Raw genomic sequence first — 21,317 nt, 5'->3', positions numbered from 1 at the left:
AGGTGGAATTTGCAAAGACTATAAGCACTGACGAGCCTTATTTCATCTTGCTGTTTAGCCGCCTTTTTTGTAATTTATTGCAAGGACATCTGCTTTTTCTATGCTAATGTAATTATTTGTGTAGGTGTATTGTTTTTGCAGCTTAAATAATTTTAACAAAACATGATTCTGTTTTTCAATTCAGACACCTACAGGTCAGAAACTGACAACATTTTAGTAAAACATCTCTAATAATGGAATTAAATATCTCATTAATGACATAAATTCTGAACTGCTTTGCTTATTTATGAAGTGAATTTTGAAGTTTATGTGAGCCTGCAGGAACCTTCTAGCAGGAAGCACACAGAAATCCATGTCACAGACACAGACTAAGTACTGATTAACAACCAAGTTGCTCAGAAACAAATTAATTAGACTTAAAGTTTGTGCCAAGCACAAGGGCTGACATAGTGGCTGGGCTTTCTTAAAAAAATAAATAAATAAATAAACAAACAAAAAACCTATGTTTGTGGTTTTTTACCTGAAGAAGATTAGACTACCGTTGAACACAAAACAGTCTGTGTCCCATAAATCTCTGAAATAGCTTAACAGATGAATGTAAGGATAATCACAAAATATGGCACTTGAAGTGAATGCCAGTTGGCTACCTGAAAAGCTAAACTGCTCTAGTTCTGAATGCTGTGCACTTAAGTGTCATTAATGAACCAGTAACCAGGGTTTGCTAGTGACAGTGGAGCACGTAGAAACTCCTTGAAAAGACAAAGCCTCTGAAAGCCGTGTGTGGCCCAGATATAACAAACTGTTGTGGATGGAAGCTCAAGCTAACTTGGCATGGGGGACATCAAAGCTTTGATCCAACAAGGCAGGTCTTTCACTTTCTTGTGCTTAAGCCAAGATCTCATCCCACCATATTCAACAAAACATTCCATATGCTTTAAACGTGCAGCCACGGAATATGGTGGCTGGCTGGCAGACAGTACGGGACACTCCAACAGCTGATTTACACGTGACCCTTTTAGAAAGGGAGAGCTTATTTAGCCAAATTCAGTCCCAGTGTACATTAGTGATTTTACATCATGGGTGAATTTGCTTTTGAGTGCCCATGGGATATCTCAGATGCCTTTATTCTGATAATCTCTGCTGTCTGAAGTATCCTAAAATAATTAACTTGCATTACTGATAAATGCTGTGGCAATTCTCCATACAGTATCCATTTAGTTAATGGCTGTAAGATGTGATTTCACTAAAAGCCTGCAAGGCTCTTTTTGCCTCTAACTGTCCCCCAGAAGCTTTGCTGCACTGTGCCTGCAGCAAGGAGCCTAGGATGTGTTTATGCTGCTTGTTGGTGAGGTAGCTTTGGTAATAAGTGTTTATAGAAAATATAGCAAAACACTATCTCTTTTTTTTGTTTTTTTTTCTGCTTCTTACTAAGATGCTTGTCTGCTGCTGCAATATGCCAATGATGCAACAAAGACTCTGTAAATGGGGAACTACAGGATGAGTTTTTCCTCTGTAGCCTGTTGTTTTTGTTGCTGTTGCTCTTGCTGAGCAAGATGACATTTGAGGCATTAACTTAATGTCCCTTTAAACATGACAAGAGACTGATCATCCTGATGAACAGAAATGTTCCTTGCACTTTCACTGCACATGCTTCCAAACTACGGTTAAAATGGCAAGCCCCTACCTGTGATTTTGATGCCATTCATGAGCTTTCCCACTCTGTGGGGATAAGCCACTGTGCATTTCCAGCCAGGGCAACCAGTTCTGCATTGCATAGTTCTTACTCAGATCTCGACAAGCCTTCTGTAGGTCTTTTTCAGTCCTATTTTAAAGCTTACAGGAAGGAAGAACACATGCTAACAGGTTGCAGTTCTCTACTACACTGGTTTGTGGGGAAATTTCTTGTTTCTGGAGCAGCTAGCACTCAGGGAAGTGCCTGGAAGCAAAGCCTCTCCAAGCTTGGAAGAACAGAGCCCTATATTTGGCCTGGAACTCTGAAAATGAAGTAGATGACATCAGCTCTTTGAATCTCTCCCCTGCATGCTGTTATGCTAAGGAAGTTTACAATCTTATTTGAATTTATTATATGTCAGCAGAGTATCTAACTATCCTATTCAAAGATGGCCTTATATAGTAATTATTTCAACTTTACTTGTGGGCAGTAGGTTTTTAAATACTGACCTTGCAATGCCTAAGCCTTCTCTTTGATTGTTGTGAGCTGGGAAAGAGGGAATTTAATCACAGCTCTTAAAAGTTTCATTTAGATGTTGCTGTTAGCACAGTCCAGATTTCCATAGGAAGATGGTTCAAAGCAAGTTTTAAAATTATAAAGAAAAGAAGGAGGGGGTGAATCAATAACCTCATTTTCAGGTTTTCCAACATGACACTTGAATGCTAGTTAGCTTATTGTAAGCCAGATCATTCTAACTGATACGGCCTGGAACAATTAATAAGAACCGATCTTTTCCATCAGTGTTGTTCCCAATTTTCCCATCTTCTATAATGGAAAATTCAGTTGTAAATATTGTTTAAGTGTTATCTTGAGGGAGTGTTGAGAAGAGGAGGAACCAAAAGCTAAAAGGTAGCAGTAAAAGAGCAACCAGGATGCTTTTAGGCTGGTTCCACATGATTCTGTTTGTGTCTTCACCATGTGTTTCGTTTTTCTAACTGTTTCTTAGGAGAACTGTTGCTGCAGGGAAGGATTTTCAGGTTTCTATAGCAGATTCTTCTAGCAATAACAATTTCTTTAAATAGAGATTATCAACTTTTATTTTTGAAAAGTAGAAAAGGAATAGGTAAAATATCTTAGAAAAACAAATTTCAGTACCCTTGGACACTTTTAAGCAATTTAAGTTTTGCTGAAAATGATACAGTCTGAGATCCTCACCCTTGCCAAGAGATTTATGATATCTGAAGAAGAGCCTTTTCTCAAGCCAAGGAGAGAATGGCAATACTTCGAGTGATGGAAGATTAGTATCAAAACAACTATTTCTAAGGACAGAATTAAAATACAATGTTTTGCTGCTTTTTATCATCATACCCAAGCAGCACATGATCTACAGCAATAGACACGTGAAATCCATGGTGCTGTGGAGAAAAAAATTAGTGTTACCTGAACTCTATTATAAATCACTTTTTATTTAATGAATTCTGATTAGTTATTTTAAACCACATTTTATCTCAGTAGGAATTGTTCTGTTTTTGCAATTCATTCTTAAATCCAAAGGGAATTAAGCATGTCCAAATAAGCTATGTTCCTGTTTTATATTGGATCTGAAAGTGAAATATCAGAAAAGCACTAGTATAGTTGAGTAACAAAAATACTATTTTCAAAGGAAAGAAATAAAGCGTCTGCTATTGTTTTCTCCCCACAAATTTTTAATAGAGCCCAAATTTATCAGGGAGTGGGCAAATAGAGATAGGAAAGGTCTTGGAAAACTGCTTCCTGTGGATCTAGGGCTAATCTAATATAAAAAAAAATATTCAATTTTGATGGGCCATGATCCTGCCAACAGAGATACTTATACTTCATTTTAAAGCAAGACTGTAGACTCATTGACTTAAATTAGACTGTTCATGCAAGAAAAACAGAGCAAGGACTTTACAGTAAAGTGGGAATCATCTGCTTTTTTATATCTCTATTTACCCTACAAAAGATTATCTTATTATTTTTTCTAAAATAAACTAAATTACAGTTTTTCTCTTTACATTGAAACAGGAATCAAAAGCCAAGTCCTTTTTTGGAAAGAAACAATGAACTCTTCAGCTAATATAAACTGGTTGAGTTCCAGTAAACTTGAGAAAACTACATTCTTTCCAAACATCTCCATTGCTGTCTCATACAAACACGTGTCCAAGACCTCTTAGATTTTTAGATACGGCTTAAAGCTTGTGAAATGGTATTCAAAGCACTACAAAGAATCTGGGCACAGAATTGTGGAGAAGCAAGTTGAAAAGTTTATGGAAAATTTAAATGAGACAGGCAGTTTTGATTTTCTTGGAGCCTGGAGAGTGTTTTGAATCTGTAGTGGCGGATATGATATTGTTTGTGCTGGGTCTGGATATGTAGCAATAGAGCAAGCGAACAGGACCGTGTGATACAACAGCTTCTAACCAGAAGAATAAGGAAGTATGAGCAAGAGGGAATTGCATGTGCTTATACTTAGACCAGCATAGGAGCAGGCACAGTTTAGCACATGGCAGTAGGGAGGAGACAGTAGTAGGACATGAACACAATGGCACAGACCTTGAACGATTCCTGTGTTATATGTCAAAGTCTACTAAGGAATACACCACTGAGTACAGGCAAATCTATTCAAAAGCACTATGAAAACTTACTAAGCAAAAGATGTCGTTAGCTATTATTGGAAAAATCAAACATTATCATTTAGAGGTAGAAGGAAGTCTAAGTGTGAATTGTTCTGTGTTGGATTCTATTACTTTCAGGCAACTTCCTTCTCTCAGCAAAATTCCTCTTGCCTGGTTGTTTAGAAAGGGAATTACATATTGCTAAGAGATCATATCTCCTTTCTGGACAGTAGTAGCAAGGAAGAGATGAAGCCTTAACATAAGGTTGAGATCCTACCAGTGGGAGAAGAGCGTGGGCTCCTGCTTGCAGGAACGATTATAATGAAGTGGCCAGATAGCCTTTATTCCTTCCTTCTGCAAAGCACCTTAGAAAATGTTGAAATTGTCTCCAGCAGGGAGAACCTTGATGCTATTTCTGGTTCTGCTTGTGTGACCATGGATAACCTGAACACAAGTATGTGCGAACAACTTGACTCAAAGAAGGAATAAAATCTAAGGCTTTCTTTTTCTGTGCAAATCATTTGAAGGGGCCTAGTTTCTTCTTCTTCCCCATGTTCCACCCTCTGTATTTCCAAGTCATATATAGGAACATCATTTCATTCCTGCTTTATGGAAGAACATTGTCTGACTCTGTCTACTGAAGTAGCAAAGCAGGCTGGTGGGTACAGGAGTGAAGAAAACTCCACAGAATACAGTACAATAAAAAGCATGGTACGTTTCTGCTCTTTACGTAGGGCAGGATGCCAGCACTTGGAATAATCTGCACTTGGCCTGACCCAGGGTTTGTTGGAAGACTCCCTCTAGCTTGACTGGAGTTTGGATCAAACTCCTTGTGACTAACTTTTGGCTTAAATATTAAGGTTGAGTTCCATGGAAAATTAGGTTAGGGAACTAGACAGAAATTCTAAGGCCAAAACCAGACATTAGTATTGTTTTGAAGGGTATCCCAGGTTTAACAATCTAGTTCAAATCTTATGAACCCTTAGAAAATTTGTCCATGCAGGAGTGCAGAATTCTTACAAGATCAAGACAATGTTCTACTGAGTTGGCCACATGCACATGAAACCAGATGTGCATGTGCATTCTCTGGATACAAGCATTGTTTTTTAAGTAACATTCCCCACTGGAATAGCATTCTGAAACCTCTTTCTTTGTTTCCCTCTTTGCAATAGGTTTTGAAGCAATCATGTACTGAGATTTTATATTTGGAACCATCCAGCGTCTGTGTGGGAGGTAAGTTTTTAGAACTGGAAAAATTAATAATTATAGAACTGTTTGATTTCCAAATTTTATGCAAACAAGAACACTACGGGTCATCTAGAAGAAAGAAAAAGAATCTTTAAAAATACTAAGGGATCTTCTAAAAAAGATCAGATCCTTCTCTACTCATTTTGTTCCTCAGAAGAGCTGTCTTTCTGGGTCTCTTTTAAATTGCTAGTACAGGTATAATTTTGAGACAGACACTTGCCTCCCAATGTCACATTAGTCACACATGGTCATTTGATTTAAGAGTACTCCTCACTACCTGTGTTTGTGTTCTTTCACCTATGAGAAATGAAAGACTTAAACTCTCCCTCACAGAAAGTAAAATTTCTAGTCTCTCAATGGCACGAGAGGTTTGAATCTGTCCTAAAACTACTTCCTTATCTGGCACTTGTGTTTGTTAATGAGGCTATGAAGTCTAATTGCCTCAACAATGGGCTCCCAGCTAACGAGAACTTATGGAAGTGATCAAAGGAAACTGGAATTGTAAGATGCCACTTTCCTTCACAAAGAGATTGGAAAGTCTAAAAAACTTGTGCTTGCATTCAAAACAAGGATAGTTACTCTGAGATCCTCTCATACAATTTTATCTATGGCCACTGAGTTAAAATCTGGGAAGCCTTATTATGTACATTTACATAAACACATAATGATTTACATAGTGCCCTGAATCTGTAGTGCAAGAAGCAAAGCGCTTATTTTAACATGAGCCTGAAAGCAGAGATCTGCATTTTTGGGCTGCAAGTGTTAATATGTTTCTCAAGCAGAACTGCACAAACATACAAATGCTTGTCTTCTCTCTAGGATTTCACAATCTGCACATACTTTGAAACCAATTAAAATAAGGTAGTTGCAAAATCTACTTATTTTGATGTTTCTGTCAAGACATAGATCATTTCAATTAAACCAGTGACTTTGTAAACAATCGCTTTTCATTTCTCCATAAAACTCAAATAGTGTGGCCCTTATGCATCTTCCAGAGGGGAAAAAAAAAAAAAAAAAACTTCACACAGACTCTATCTGGAGTTTTTAGTGAATCTGAGCCAAGTATTGGAAATCTTCTTATGAGACCCAGATTCCTTATTATCAGAGAAAGTTTTGCTTGTGCAGCTAATCCCCAAGGACTTTTATTTGCTCAGCTCTAGTTGCTAGTCAGAATAGACTTCCTCCAACAAGGTAGCTGGGAGCAACACTTTTTTTCCCCCCTTCGGTGATCTGACTGAAGAGTCAGATACTACGACAGCTTAAAAAGTTGTCACAAGACTGTCTGAAGAGCGACTATGTTGTGGCTGAGTTATTGATGGCTAAATTTATATTCTCCTTGTCTGCATTTAGTCCTTATTACCAAGTACTAAAGATTGATGATGCGGTGGGGGGTTGTTTTTTTTTTTTCTCTTCAGAGGAATTCCAAGTTGTTCTTAGAGGAAGTGGCTTAACTCTTGCCAGGAGACTTGATGGTATTACTTGTACCTATCATGTGAATGGAACCACCATCAGTAAGTATTTAAACTTGAGACAAAACTGCCTTGATATTTCCTCATAAGCACTTTTTTCCCCTTCCCTTCTGCTTACCTCATTTAATTAAAATCTAAAGAGAAAAGCATGGAAAAAAGAAATATATAAGCTCTGAGGTTTAGTAATGTAGTAAGGAGAATGCTTTTTCATCTTATTCAGGGGTTTCATTTTGCTGCTAGTGGCCATTAGCCGTAAACTAGGACTGATGTGTAGCTGCACTGCTGCCTGTGTGAAGTGCTTTCTTGCCCTACAATGAACAGGTGTTTGTGTATGAGAAAGCACGACCGCAAAGCGCACTAACCAAGTGTCTCCATGCCATAGGGAGACTTGGGCCAAGACATGGATCTTCTTTCAAAAGGCCAACTTTCCAACACGCACTTATCTTGAAGCATCTCTGTCCATCCGGTTTTGTATAGCAGATGCAGAGCCCTTGCGCTGCTGGTTTCAGGCACTTGAAGTTGTGAATGCCCTTCCACGACAGGGAGTCCACTCTTGTAGGCTTCTACTACAGTGTAGAAAGAATAAAGCCAAATCAGAGCAATTGGTACTATCTTCTGCTCATATGTTGAGCTTGTTCATCAGCCCAGTATTTCAAAAAGCATTTCCCTCCAGGAGAAGTGTCTCTAACTGGGCTACAGTTCCCTGATTTTTTACCCATAGATAAGAACTTAGTTTTAGAAAAAAATGAAACTTCCTTTGTAGATTTAATTGTTTCCTAGAGAAAAAAGTGTACTTTACAGATTTTTTTTTTTTTAATGAACACTCATTCTTGGATGGATATTACAATCCTTAGATCTTCTGTTCACTGGGAATTTTTTCCCAATAGAAGACTGCAGACGTCGGAGAGGAAAACAGTAATAGTTGTAGAGAGAGAATCCAAACTTTTTTTCCTTCCTGCCAGGTCAGATACCCGATTAAATGAGTTTCCCAGTAGAGAATTTCATTTTCATGTTGCCCGAGTTGGCACGAAGGTGAGGATGGTGGACAAATTGCCATCACAGGGAACCTCTGCCCTTTTTAATATTCAGAAACTTAAATGGACAACTAGTGGATTTACATCCAACTTTTTGCTTTAAACGCTATCCCTTAGTGCAAGCCAACTAGCCAGACTGGAAAATAACCAAATTGGACATATTTAAGAAGTGTTTTTTGCTATCTAATATCTGATTTTTATATAAGCTTGTCTTAAATTCCTATCCTATTGCATATGTTTCCAGTACATTTTATTCCTATTCTGGATATAATTTATACTTTGAATGTGTTGCCAATCTCTCCTGCCTGTTAAAGATCTCCTAGAACAGCTTGAAAGAATAACAGAATAGCACAGTTGCTGTGGATAAAGACAACTTGTGTAAATAAGCTCTACCTTTATAAATTTCTCTTCATTCTTGATTGAAAATGTCATCTTTGTTTTCTATATTAAGCTAGCATGCTTAATTGCACTTGTTGCATAAATTAGCTTTATAGAGTTAGAATTTGCCATCTGCAAAGTAATTCTTACCATTATATTATCCCCTGATGTACCTTCATTACTTGGAGAAGCAGGGAAGCAGACTAGTTTAGCTCCAGCTCAAGAAAATGAATTCCATACTACTTTGGACAAATATTTGAAGCCTTAAAAACGCAACTACAGGATAATCAGAACTTAAATTTGAATTTCAGGAGCATATTTAAGTCATCTAGATTTTTCACTTGTAACCCTGCTTTACTCCTAACTTGCTGTTTATCATGAGCAGTTCACTATACCCCTGTTCATCCCTCTATGAAGAGAACAGCAGCACTTACCTTGTTTACAAGAGCATTTGGAGGCTTGCATCAGTATGGTTATGCTGATGGTGCTCAAAATATTCTGATGGAGGGCAGTAAATTCATGGTGGAAACAAGAACCTATGGAATATTAGAAGACGGATCAGGCATTTTCCATAAACTTCAGATTTAAACCTCTGCTGTCCTCTTGGGAGTTGTTACTGTATTAACAGTTTTGGCACTCTTCTTACCAATGCTACCACTATGCACCAAATAGGTCTGCAGTACTTAGTGACTGGTAGATTGTGCTGCTGCTAGAATTAGGGGCTGGCTGTGTTCCCTAGGAACTTGAGTTCAGAGGAAGCTGGCAAGGGTGAGCAGAGGTCCAGAGCAAACTAGGTGGAAGTCATAAAGGTTAGATGCATTACATTCGCAGAAAAGAGAGGTAAATGTTACATGTTTTGACATGGGCTGCTTTGACAATGAAGATGAGAAGTGGGCTCCCCAAATCTGGCCAAAGAGAACAAGAGGTAATAGGCTTAAAATTCTGCAAGTGATCCATGTTTGATACTAGGAAAACAGGTTTCACTAAAAAATGCTTAAGGGCTGCAATATGTTATCTAGAAAATCTTAATAGCAGCTTCAGTGTATGTCACAAAAAAGGCTCAGATGTTTCCTTCTTTAAATGACCTCTCCAAGTGCCTTCTAACTGATTTTTTCCTGATTCCACAATTGCATTGCCATTTGTACCAGAACAGAGTATATATGAATATTTGACATCTGAGTTGCCTTTGTAGAAGTAACTATACTTGGACAGAAAGAAGCCCCCAAATTCTTGCAAGCATCTGATGTGAGAATTTGCAGCTACATCTCTGGGCTGCTTTTTCTTTTCTTGGCTTCAGAAAAGGGTGTGCTAAAGCATAAGAAGGGAGAGGAATGACATGGTGATGTATTTATTATATTTTGTAGCATAACAACACAAGCTGCTTTATGGTGTCTTGCCAAAGGCCCTTCCCAACCCACCCAGGTTCTTCTCTCCAGCAATGGCCTATGTCAAATGTTTAGGGAATAAACAGGGAAATTTTATGTGATCTTTCCCCTGGTGTGCTAAATCGTTTTCTAGAGCTCTGCGCTGTGTACCAAGCAGTTTTGTTTCAGAGGAGACCTGGAGGAGAATAGTAGATCTAGGATGGATAAAAAGGTAGAAACAACTCTCCCAGCAACAGGAGGAGGAAGAAAATGACCCTAAGAAAAGGAACATTTCCCCCACATATTGATTATCTTTTATGAAAAAAAAAAAAAACAAACACACCCCTACTAGCAGCAGAACCTTTCCATTTTGGAGCAGAAAGCAGGAGGGCACTTGCATGAGAATGTATCTACTTGAGTTCCCCTTACTGATAGCTTGGGCTCCACTTTAAGATCAGCCTCTTGAACAGTCATTTTGTTGTTTCTTCTGGTTTTAAAATATAGTTTTGGCATGTTTCTCTTTCAGCATTTATAAAGAACCATTACCAAATGCTGGAAAGGAAATCTGCCAAATGTAACCGTGAGATAGAAAAATAATCTATGAAACATACCATAAAGACAAAAACATATGGCAATGTGCTAATCCTTCTTCCCCACCTCACAACTAGCCCCAAATCTAGGCCAAGCAGTTGGTGCAGATTACAGCATATAAGAAAGGAAAGGTTCATTTATGCTAACAGCTCCTCCCTGAGCTGCTCCTGAACTATTTGTATATCTTCTTCTCCCCTCCCACCTCCTAAATGCAGGATAGAGCCACCTCTGAGTTTGTCTTGCAGATCATTTATCCACCCCCCCATCAGGAAGCAGTCTATGCTTGCAGTGCAGCTCTAGTACAGAATTAACAATACTATCCTGGGGAAAGTTCAGAAGATGATCCTGCCCACTGAGCAGAATCCTTCCCATCTTACCAAACACACCAGGTAAAATAGCCTTCTTCAGCGAATCCTGTATGCACTGAGTACAGACAGTGATAGTCCTGTTTGACCCTATCTCCTTCTGGAGAACTCTTCATATAAAGGTTACAGTGAAGAACTACTGCTGCCTTTTGTCAGCCAGTGCAGAAGACTTTTACCTTCTTTACTTTTTGCAGTTGCAGAAAAGGAAAGCATACTTTGCTGGACATGATCTACAGGTAGTTACCTTATAGGCAGCTGAGAGCTACAAGTATTGAGAAACCCTAAAGCTTGAAAATAATAGAGAAATCAAACCCAGAATCACATCACAATCTAAAGGCAATGTGGGGGAATGGATCTAACAAAAAGCAAACCTTCACCTTGCAAATATTAGGAGTTACCTAATAATGTTCCCAGTGTTCTTAGAAAGGCCTTGATTCTAGGAAAACATCACTCTTGGACCTAAAAACGTGTAAATTTAAGTAATCAGTGTACTGTGAATGCATATTGCATACTGTTGGCTCTCATGTTCCCTTGGGAAAGTATAGCTTGATGTTTTTTTCCTCTCCTGACTTAAAGCTCTTCCTTACTTGCAAGTGCAGGCCATTGCCAAGCCAATAGCCAGCATGCTGTAAAAAAGGGGAAGGACATTATAGAGTGTTCACACGTCTTCTCATCTAAGAAGAACGATTTATTAAACACATGCAATTTGTTTTTCAGATGAAAAACCAAAAAAGGTGGAACCAGAGTTTTTGCTCTGTCCTGCACCAATCCTATATAAAAGTGGCCAGTAAGTACTTAAAGTAAATCTTATACTGTGTTTTGATAGAATTGGACCCATTTTGGCGGACACTAATCATGTAGGGTTTTGGCTAGAGGCAATTTTTGTTGTTTTTATGGAGAGCAGCTTTGTTTGTTTGGTTGGTTTTTCTCTCATTATTGTGTTATTTCCATCATGTATTTCCCAGTTCTGGAATGGTTTCTAGATAGTCATCTGTGACCAAACCAATTTGGACAGTGCCTTAAAAATGAATATCCAGCCAGTTTATTAAACACTGAAAAGGTCTGGCTTGTCATAACTTTTATGCAGATTAGCTATGTTTTAACAGGGCTTAATACGCTTGCTTCTGGATCATCTTTAGACTCCTTCTTAAACACATTACATTATCACTGACACTTACAAGCTATTATTAAAATTACATGTCAAGATGTGTATCACCGCTCAACGTGTAATGGTAAAGCAAGGCACTAATTTAACAGCCGCAGCCATCTCATAACAGCACTGTGGCTAAACTGCAGCTCTGGCCTTATTCTAAGTGTCACCAGCTATGGCTGCAGATTACTTCTGGCCTTTGGAGAACTAATTCCTCCTTCCTGTTGTCAAATTCAGACATGCCCTAGGCTTTTAGGCTCACTTCAGCTTAAATTTCATTTTTTAAATTTATGAGATAGTAACATGAAAGAGAAATCCTAAGCTAATCAAAAGTCAGAAAACTGCATGTCAGACCAGCTCTGTGGGAGAGAGGAGCCTTTGAGACTGTTTTTCTTTGAGAAGAGCTACTTGCAAAACAGGGAAAAGGTAATTTGGGATGCAATATTAATAATAATACATTAGGAAGCACAGCAGTTCACTGCAGATTTGCACTGTCATTTTACTGTGAGTTCTTAACAGTTTAACAACTAAGCACGTTGCCTAGATGATTTTTGAGTGGAATTACTTTCCTAAGTAAGAGTCAACAACCACAGTTGCTAGAAGACCGATAGCAAAACTCCAAATGCACATCTGTTTTGTATGTTAAATAGTAACTGTGAGGGGAAAAGCTGGAAAGTAGTGGAAAGCAAAACAAAAACTCTGTAAGTAGTTAAAAGCAGCGGAAGAGCAGGGTGAATCATTGCAGATGAGCAGCAGCTACAGCCTGACATCACAGAGCTCTTCTCTGGGGAGTGAGCACTGTTTTATGGCAGTGCAGGAAAAACAAGCGTGGAGGAGAGTTACGCTGGAGAGCAGAGGGAGGGGATGAGTCTAATTCTGTTATTTTCATGATCGTCAAGTTGCCTTTCAAATAGCTAGGCAAAACTGATCTTGTCCTAAATGCAACAGCAGTTTGTTAGCACCATTTTGCTATTGTATTACACAGGACAGTTTTACTAATTTCATCTGAGCTAGTCTGCATGTGGTTGTGTGCCAATTGCACAACAAAACAGCTGTAACAAACTGCTGTCTTAGCTAAAGCCAATCATCACCATGTGCAGCTGTAAGAGAACTAATTTTATCTTCAGGAAGACGTAAATCAGTCAGGTTAAGAACCTTCCTCTCCAAGCCAAATAATTCGGAGGAGTTACATGACCTTAAAACAGCAACATGTCAGCAAGTTAGGCCCACAGTATTAAGCACTCTAACCTAAAGTTCTAAATGCTCTTTACACACTTAGTTTGCAGACATGTAGATAGCATATCCCACCCAATGAATACAATTTATTGATATTTATTCAAGCACAGTGAACATTATTTGGACATGCTGGATTTCTTTTTTTCTCTAAGGTGCTTTTTTGGCCTTTAAAGTGTTTTTGAACACATCATATTGTAACTGAAGTCCAGGTCAAGCACTTAATTACAGCACAATTCTCAGTAATGCTTATAGGAAAGAAGGCATAAACTGTTTATGTTAGTAAGTTGTACAGGTTTGCACAAAAAGATTTTTCAGAAGTTAAAGTTATGCAAAACACAGTTTCATTACCCTGTATTGAATCAGTTACAGCTTTGGCCCAGAGATAAATGGTTTGCTGTGCAGAAGACTGACAGCTATGAAAGATATGTACATACTTGAACTCTTGACTTCCCATTGGCACAACTCAGGCTATTGCTGGATACCTCCCAGTAATTCCTCATGTAGTGGAGCTAATATTAGTTGCTAATATAGCAACAACCGATCTGCTCTATTTTTCCTAATGCTCTTTTCGGTGGAATTAACTGCAACAGAAAAGCAAAATTAGCTTTTCAGCTCCTAAACATACAGCTTTGTTTTTGGATAAATGGGCAAAACCTCATGTAGCAGGTTTAATTATATTTCTGTTGTAGACTTTTAGACTGATGAATTTGCACTTTTCAAATGTAGAACAAAAAAACTATATGGAATAAACAAGATATTTCCTTGATAAACCCCTGGTCACCTGGACTGATGCCATAGTGTGCTTCCACTTGCTTTCCAGTTGCTGACTACACTTACTTAGAAGCCTCCATAATGACATATAGTTAAGCCTTCTTTTCAAACCCTGTTTCTTGTAGCACCATGTAGCAGATTGATATGGAACCCTTAGGTGATGTGACAACATGATGCTGCTGCCTGTGCCATTTAAAAAAAAACTTTTTTTTTTTTTTTTTTTGAGGATGTAAAATGGCAATCTTTACCAAATTTGCTCCTGTAAAAGAACTCTGGGTTGGCTAACATGAGAATTACATGGGATTTCTAGATCCATTAGCTATGGATTATGAAAAGTAGAATCAAAAAATTCTGAATGGAAAAGTCCAATCATATAATCTATGGGAAGATGAGGAGAGAAACCCAGTGAAGTTGATTTGCTTTGTTTCATGTACTGTGACATCCTGTGAGGCCCACTGTAGTCATAGAACCAAGCAAACTGGTTTACAAAAAGGATGCAGTTTCTAATGCACAGACAGTGTCAGAGGCAATTTAGAAGGCTCTTCCAGAACGTCTGAGGAAATCTGTGCATCCTTTCAGCTCAGAATTGAATTGAGCTTCCTGTCTTGCCACAGCTTCAAAGGAACTGAACACAAAACTCAAGAGTTCCTCATCATCACTTAATTATTTCAGAGGTTTCTGAAGTCATAGTACTTAGAAAAGAGAACAGAGCCCTTGCTTCTACTTTTGAGGACCAGTACAGGTGAAGAATGGTGAAGAAAACTAACCTTTGCACTAGTGTAGATTTTATTCTAGTCTTCTGGCTCAAAATCTTTTGAGTATACATTCTGAAAACTTATTTCTAGGCTTGACTTGACAAACAGATGGCTTCTATTCTTTTAAGTCAGCGGTTAAGTCCCTTCTGACTTCAGTGGAGAGAGAGTCAGGACAATATTCTTAGTGACTAGACATTTATAAATCCTACTTTTTGATATGCTGAAAATAATAAAATACATTAAACAAGCATAACAAAAGAATACTTCACTGAAATATTAGTAGTTAAATATTTACCCATCTACTAGTTAACTCTCCCAATTTGTTGTTTCACCTTATTTTCTCACTAGGGTATTGCAGTACGCAATCTGCTGGCTCCTGGTGCTAAGGCCCAATTTTAATATTCTTGTGCAGATATTTATGTAAGCAATTCAAGAAGGGTTTGGTCTGGGCTATAAGGTAAAACACTCAAAATGAAAATGGGCTGAGAAATGATCACTGTGCTTAAAATAATTATGAGAATTGCAGATTTTTTTTAAATACAGCAGCAGTGTCGCCAGCCGTCTTCGTGGATCCTGTGCTTGAACTCATCAGGAGTGTCTATTCCAAGATTAATATTTGAGTAGTGTAAGAACACTATATCCTAACATTAACTCCTGAAATCAAGTGTGCACTTGTCCCTCCATCTGGCAAGATGAGTTTCTCATAATTTCAAATGCATTGACTAGTCCACCTGAATTCACCTAAAATAAGTTGGACGTGTACTTAAGAACACCAGCAAAAGGCACACATATACTTATGTGGGATTGTTACTTTACATTTATGTATCCAACAATGTCTCAATTATTCAAGTACAGTTTTGATACAGTTTGAAACAGGCAGTACCTTTCTCCTCTGGTTTGTAATCTTAACAAACAACAAAGAAACAAAAAATACAAATCTGAGAAGAAAAATCTGAGGGCAAGTGGAACCTTGCTTCCAGGTCCCCTGAATTTGATTGTCACATACAGAGATATCGTCTGTGCTACTGTTGAATGACCTAACTTACTCTCTATTCAAGACATGTTGGCTTCTGTTCATGCATATCCTTTCCTACATCCTGTCCAAAATTAACAGCTGATGACACTTAAATAGAAAGCTAAATGAGATTTAGTTGTTGTGTGGTGGAAAGAGAAATTATTACTCTGTATTCTCCCAAATTCTTGGTTACCTTCAGTTTTCAAATATTTGTCTTAAATTTAGTCTCCCGTTGTGTGCAGTTTGCTTGAAATTAAGCACACACAAGTGCATGAAAAAGTCTGTTAGAGTTCATGAATTTGTTTTCAGTACACTGCCAGTAGTAATAGCTGGATAAAAGCACAAAACCATTTTTGTGGTAAACTTCAAGGTATTTCCCATCCAGACTTTCCAGTAAGGAATTGCTAAGGGAAAATACAGTATTATTGAGTGCATTGCATAAGGCTTTGCACATAGTCAGAGAATAAATAGCTCAATAAATAGCTCAGACTCTTAAAACTCCTCTAACAAACTACAAAAACTTTTGTCCTAGAAAGAAAATACAGTGGAAAGTGATCCCTAAAATCACATAGCTTCGTGTTTCCACACTGCAAATGCCACCTTGAAACATTCTTTTGGTTCTCTATTAATCAGACTTCTCACAAGAAGGGCCTGTCCCGCTCACCTCTTGGTTCATCCTTTTGACAACTGCTGCTTTGCTTGTTTTGCACTCATTTGTGAATGAGATGGGAGCTCCAAGGCAATTCAGGCACAAATAATATCATGTGCTTTCTGCAGTGGCTTCTCAGGACTTTAGTTTTGAATATTTTTTGGTTTTGCTTTATCACTTTTTCCTCTTTAGAATTCAAATGCTGTCCCTAGGCACATTGAGAAATAGAGAGCTAAGTGACACAGCTTCAGAAAGTAACTTAACCAGCTACTGCATCCATCTCTTTCTCGTTAGACATTTCTGAATTTCCCTACTATCTTCTCTACTAATAATTCTTTTGTCCCATTGCAGTAAAATGTCAGTCCTATAAAAAGTCTATAAAAATGACTTTTGGGGACTTCATGTTTGGCAGGTCAGATTAGTTCTCTTTCTTCTGTTTTCTTCTAAGTATCCAAACAGGCTCCTAATATATTAAATACATATATAAGCATACACACACACCCCTACCTTTTTTTTGGCAATCTGAGGTAGCCTGAATGCAAGGTTTTTTTTCCCCTCAATGACCCAGGTTTTGGTAGTATGCTCTGTTTTTGAGGCACAGATTTAGGGCAGAATTAACTGCCCTGAATTTGCTGGCTTTTTGCTGTGGATCACATGCAGGAGAGAATGGAGGACAGTGGGAATTAACCATCTTTGAGAGCGTCTCTCAATAGGGGCTTAAGGGAAGCCAAAGTTCTCTCTCGTGGCAAAGCTTCCATGTGACTGTAGAAATGGGCTTCTGGATGCAGTGCATTTCTCCCTGTGAGGTTCTGGCAAATTCCTGTAAAAATCAGTTTCAAGTAAAACGCAAATCCTGTGCAATTCCACTTTAAACATATTGTAGTTTACAGAATGCATGGAGAAATTCTTGCTTGCTGCTGTATATATCTTCAACATTTAGAGCAGATAGAAAAAAGAAAATTAGTCACTGATGTTCTTTCCCTGAGCTTCTGCCACCCCAGGGAACCATCTCCAAAGAAATCAGAAGCAGAAAGCACAGCAAACTACTCCTTCAGATTTACTTCTGATAAGGAGCTTCATGTTAAAAGAGGTTTCCATAAAATCTAGGATTGGTACTTTGAGTCTTGCTTTCCAGGTTACCATTTTCATTAATATGAGCTCCAGATTTAAAAGGAAGACTAGGGAAACGGGAAAACAAACACGGGCTTAGTGGAGATGAATGGCTTGTGGTGCTCCATCCTGTCAATTACCTCATTTGGCTCACAGACAGCTGTTCTCATTCAAGAGCAGCTGAAAGGTGCTTCATGAAATGGCTGTCAGGGCTAGCTGCTAACAAAGAATCCTGACTGGTTTGTCTCCCCTTAGACTAGCCCAAAAATAGAGCATGTTATGCCTTTACTCCATTGCCTCCTTCATGTGACAAGAGCTTGGGAGCCAGAATTTTAAAAAAATGCTTCTGAATTTAGCCTCTTGGGAAACAAGAGCATGTTACATTGGCCAGCAACATTTCTAAGTTCATTACACAGGCAGGATGCCATGGAAGGGCTTGCTCCTCTTGGAATCTGTGCAATATATGCAGTGAAGCCGTCCTTTTAAAGGTTTGGCTGCTGTCCTAAGAAAAAAAAAATAATCCACTGTTAAGTTTGTTTCTTCTCCAACACCTGTAGGTGCTAAAACAAACCTCTGTGCTTCCTTCTCATGTGTTGTGTCTAAGGGACTGTTTTTCACATGGTTAAACCAACTGCCTAGAGCACTGCTGTTTTAATGTGACATTAGTACACAATCATCACATTTCATAAATTTATTATCTCCTACTGCAGCCCCTTCCTGGAGTGTTTTTTCTTTTTTTCTTTGGGTGATAATGTCTCTAAAGAGATTGCATTTAAGAAAAGGGATGCTGTGCAAGGTGACTGATGTTTAATACGTTTGCCTAATTAACTTCTGGTTAATAATTCTAACCCATTAAGTAGCTAGTTAGTATATGTTTCGAATAAACACATCTGGTCTTGCAATGAGTGAAGGTTCTGCCTGTGTGTGGGTGACAGATGTGATGGTAGCTTCCCCAGTGCTCTCTTTTAAATAATTAACAGCTCACTGGTGAGGTAGCCGTAGACAGACAGCCTCCAAGCCAGCTGTATAGTCTCAGAGCTGTATCTATGGACATGTGCCTCATCTCATTAGTCTGCTCCATCTATTACATTCCCACTTCTTTGCTGTTTCAAAAGCTATGTGTAGCTCTAAGAAACATCCTTTTAAATAGCTTTGGACTCTTGGCTTCTGGTCTGAAAGGCAGCAGGAGATGAAGGAATAATATGTCAGGCCACCCAAGGGGCAAGTAGTTTTGAATTCACAAGTCCTGCAGATTGATCTCTCTTCCCAGACAAAGGGCATTCGAGACAGGCCCGCCCTGGTGTTTCATTACATGGAGTTGCTGGGCTAGGTTTGGAAACAACCTTCTTTTGAAGGAGCTGGAGTCTTGCGGTAGCCCCTTTCTTTAAAGGACCAATGGCTTCCTAGCCAGGAACAGCTGGTAAGTCTTATCAATCTCAGAAATTAGAGAAATTAACCTTAGTTACAATGTAGAAGCAGTCATTCCTCCCAACTCAGCTGTCTTTTAGTTTGAAATATTTTTGGGTTTTATTTTATTTTTTTTTTCAAACTAGTAATATCCTTTGTTGTAGTTTATCAACCGAATTGCAGGATACTTTCTAGAGGCTAATTTGCACAAAAACAACTTTTGAAAAATGAGCATGGACTTGAACCAGGCTAACCAAAGGGTGAAGAAAGATTTATTCTTATTTTTTTTTTTGAGAGCCCATGAACCCAGATCATTATGTGGCTATACCATAATGGTTAACATGCAGCTGTCATTAGTTGTAGCGATACGGGCTCAGTCTGTGACCTTTGTTTTGTAAGGCATCAACAATAGCACAGCTGCCCCTGCACAGTTGAGATCTCAAACCTGCAATTTGGCAAGAAGAACAGAACAAATTGGATAAATATACATAAACACATTGTGAAGGAAGGGAAAACAGCACAGAATGAACCTGAGCATCATCCTACAACTTGTTTGATAGGGATGATTTAAGTAGGCATATGGTATAGTTAAATGTGCTTTCAGAAACATTGGCTTGATTCTTCAAGCAAATATGAAACAAATATCTAAATAGAAAGCGAGCTGATACAGTATCATTAGTTCTCTCAAAGGAGGCATATGAATGCCTTGGGAAATGTGTGCAAGTGGGGGCTGGGCGTGAATGATGAGCAGATTTAGATTCCCACACGAAAAGTGTCATTAACTTATTGTTAAGATGGAAAAATTGTGCTTCTTTATAACCCTTCAACCATTAAAAATGGGGAGCAATATGCTAACATTTACACCTACCCCAGCACCCATTTTTTAAGCCTTACTAGTTTAATGTTGGCACCACAGACCGCCACACCCACTGCAATGCCTCTCACACACGGCTTCTATTCAGCCACCATACTGCCTACGAGACATCTTCCAGAACTGCATATCACTGCTGCGCTCATCCTACACTGCAACCTTTCCATTCTACATTATTTAGTAACTTAATAAGAATTCTAAGTTTAAAAATTATCCTTTGTCTTTCATCATTCCTTACACCAGATGGAAAGAGAACACAAAGCAAATAGCACATTCAGAACTTCTTCGCCTAACAAAAGAAGTTTGGCATATATTTAAATGATGCTCTGCACAAGTCAGACCAGGTACCTCCCACATATGCTGTGTGCAAACACTGACATACCTGCATCAGGGACTTGCACAGTGTGTGCACAAACATGAGGTTATCTATCCACGCAGCCAAACCCATAATTGACTTGAGTACGCTAACATGGGGGGAGAAAACTTGTCCAAGTAAGCAAAAGACAGATAAGTCACTATTAACTTAACTGGCCTTTTTTGTTGTTGTTGAACTGAGTAGCTGAGAATCAGGTGAAGGAAATAACTCTTACACTTTCATACTGCTAGAACTGAAATTTTAATTTTAAATAAAATTTAATACTTTTTCCCCTTTTGCTAAAAAAGCGAAGTCTGAAGCGCATCCTGCAAACACAGGGAACAAGTCCCAGAGGAAAAAGTATGAATGCAATCTGCAAATTCACCTGTGCACCTTCCCGAGTTATAGAAGAGATGATGAATATTTCATAGGGTGTGTTCAGCATGTTCTTCAGACTCACAAAGTACACAATCATCATGTTTTTGTGGTATTGTGAGCTATGTAGTATTAACATAAGCTTTTCAATAATTAACATAAGGGACTAAAAAATAAAATAAAAAGTAAAATAAAAAATCTAAAAACTAAAAACAAAATAAAAAGTAAAAAACAAATAAAAAGAAAAAAGTAATAATAATAATAAAAATAAAAGATAAAAATTAAAAGTAAATAAAACTTATTATTTTTGATTTTTATTAAAGATAAATAAAATATAGTAAATAAATAAAAATGCAAGTAGAAATTGATTCCACTTAGCCACTTGAAAGTCAAGGGGCTTGTTTAAGTACTCAAACATAAATTTAAAGACCCAGTTTTGAAAATTTTGGACCCTGCCTTTAAATTAGGCCACATCTATATATTGCTTGAATAATATTGTCCCTGAAAAAAAATGTAACAATTATCATTAAATAGGATTTTCAAATTAAAAGACATCTGTTGAATAACATATTTTGTGTATAAGACAGTAGTGTTCACTGTTTTGAACACACATGCATAGTAACTGTGTGCAGAGCTGTACCTTGAGAAGCACTGGATGAGGAAAACCAGGTAGTGAGCTCCTCCAGCAGAAGGGAGGCAGCCAGCAGGATAAACACTAAGCCTCACTTCCCACATTTGCCTTGGTGAAACCCTTTCGCTTCTCTATGCACAAAGGCTGAACAAGTTCCTAACACCAAGAGGATAACAAGAAAAAAAAAAAAAAAAGTAGCTGCTGGCCTCTTTTTTATTTTCTGTCTGCCTCAGTC

At 38.2% G+C, this 21,317-nt stretch overlaps 1 protein-coding gene across 1 annotated transcript in view; it reads left to right on the top strand.

Moving 5' to 3' along the window:
* ANTXR2 (ANTXR cell adhesion molecule 2) overlaps positions 1–21,317 on the top strand; it is a 103,955-nt gene that overhangs the window by 21,709 nt on the left and 60,929 nt on the right. The window contains exons 8-10 of the mRNA XM_088531655.1: positions 5,481–5,541; positions 6,972–7,067; positions 11,475–11,544. Coding sequence (XP_088387781.1) covers positions 5,481–5,541; positions 6,972–7,067; positions 11,475–11,544 — 227 coding nt within the window. The remainder of the gene's footprint in view (positions 1–5,480; positions 5,542–6,971; positions 7,068–11,474; positions 11,545–21,317) is intronic.

This window comes from Tinamus guttatus, unplaced genomic scaffold (assembly GCF_059628265.1).
Source record: "Tinamus guttatus ecotype Peru unplaced genomic scaffold, ASM5962826v1 Tinamus_guttatus_pri_ptg000423l, whole genome shotgun sequence".
Taxonomy (NCBI): domain Eukaryota; kingdom Metazoa; phylum Chordata; class Aves; order Tinamiformes; family Tinamidae; genus Tinamus; species Tinamus guttatus.
This window is presented reverse-complemented; position numbering and strand designations above follow the sequence as displayed.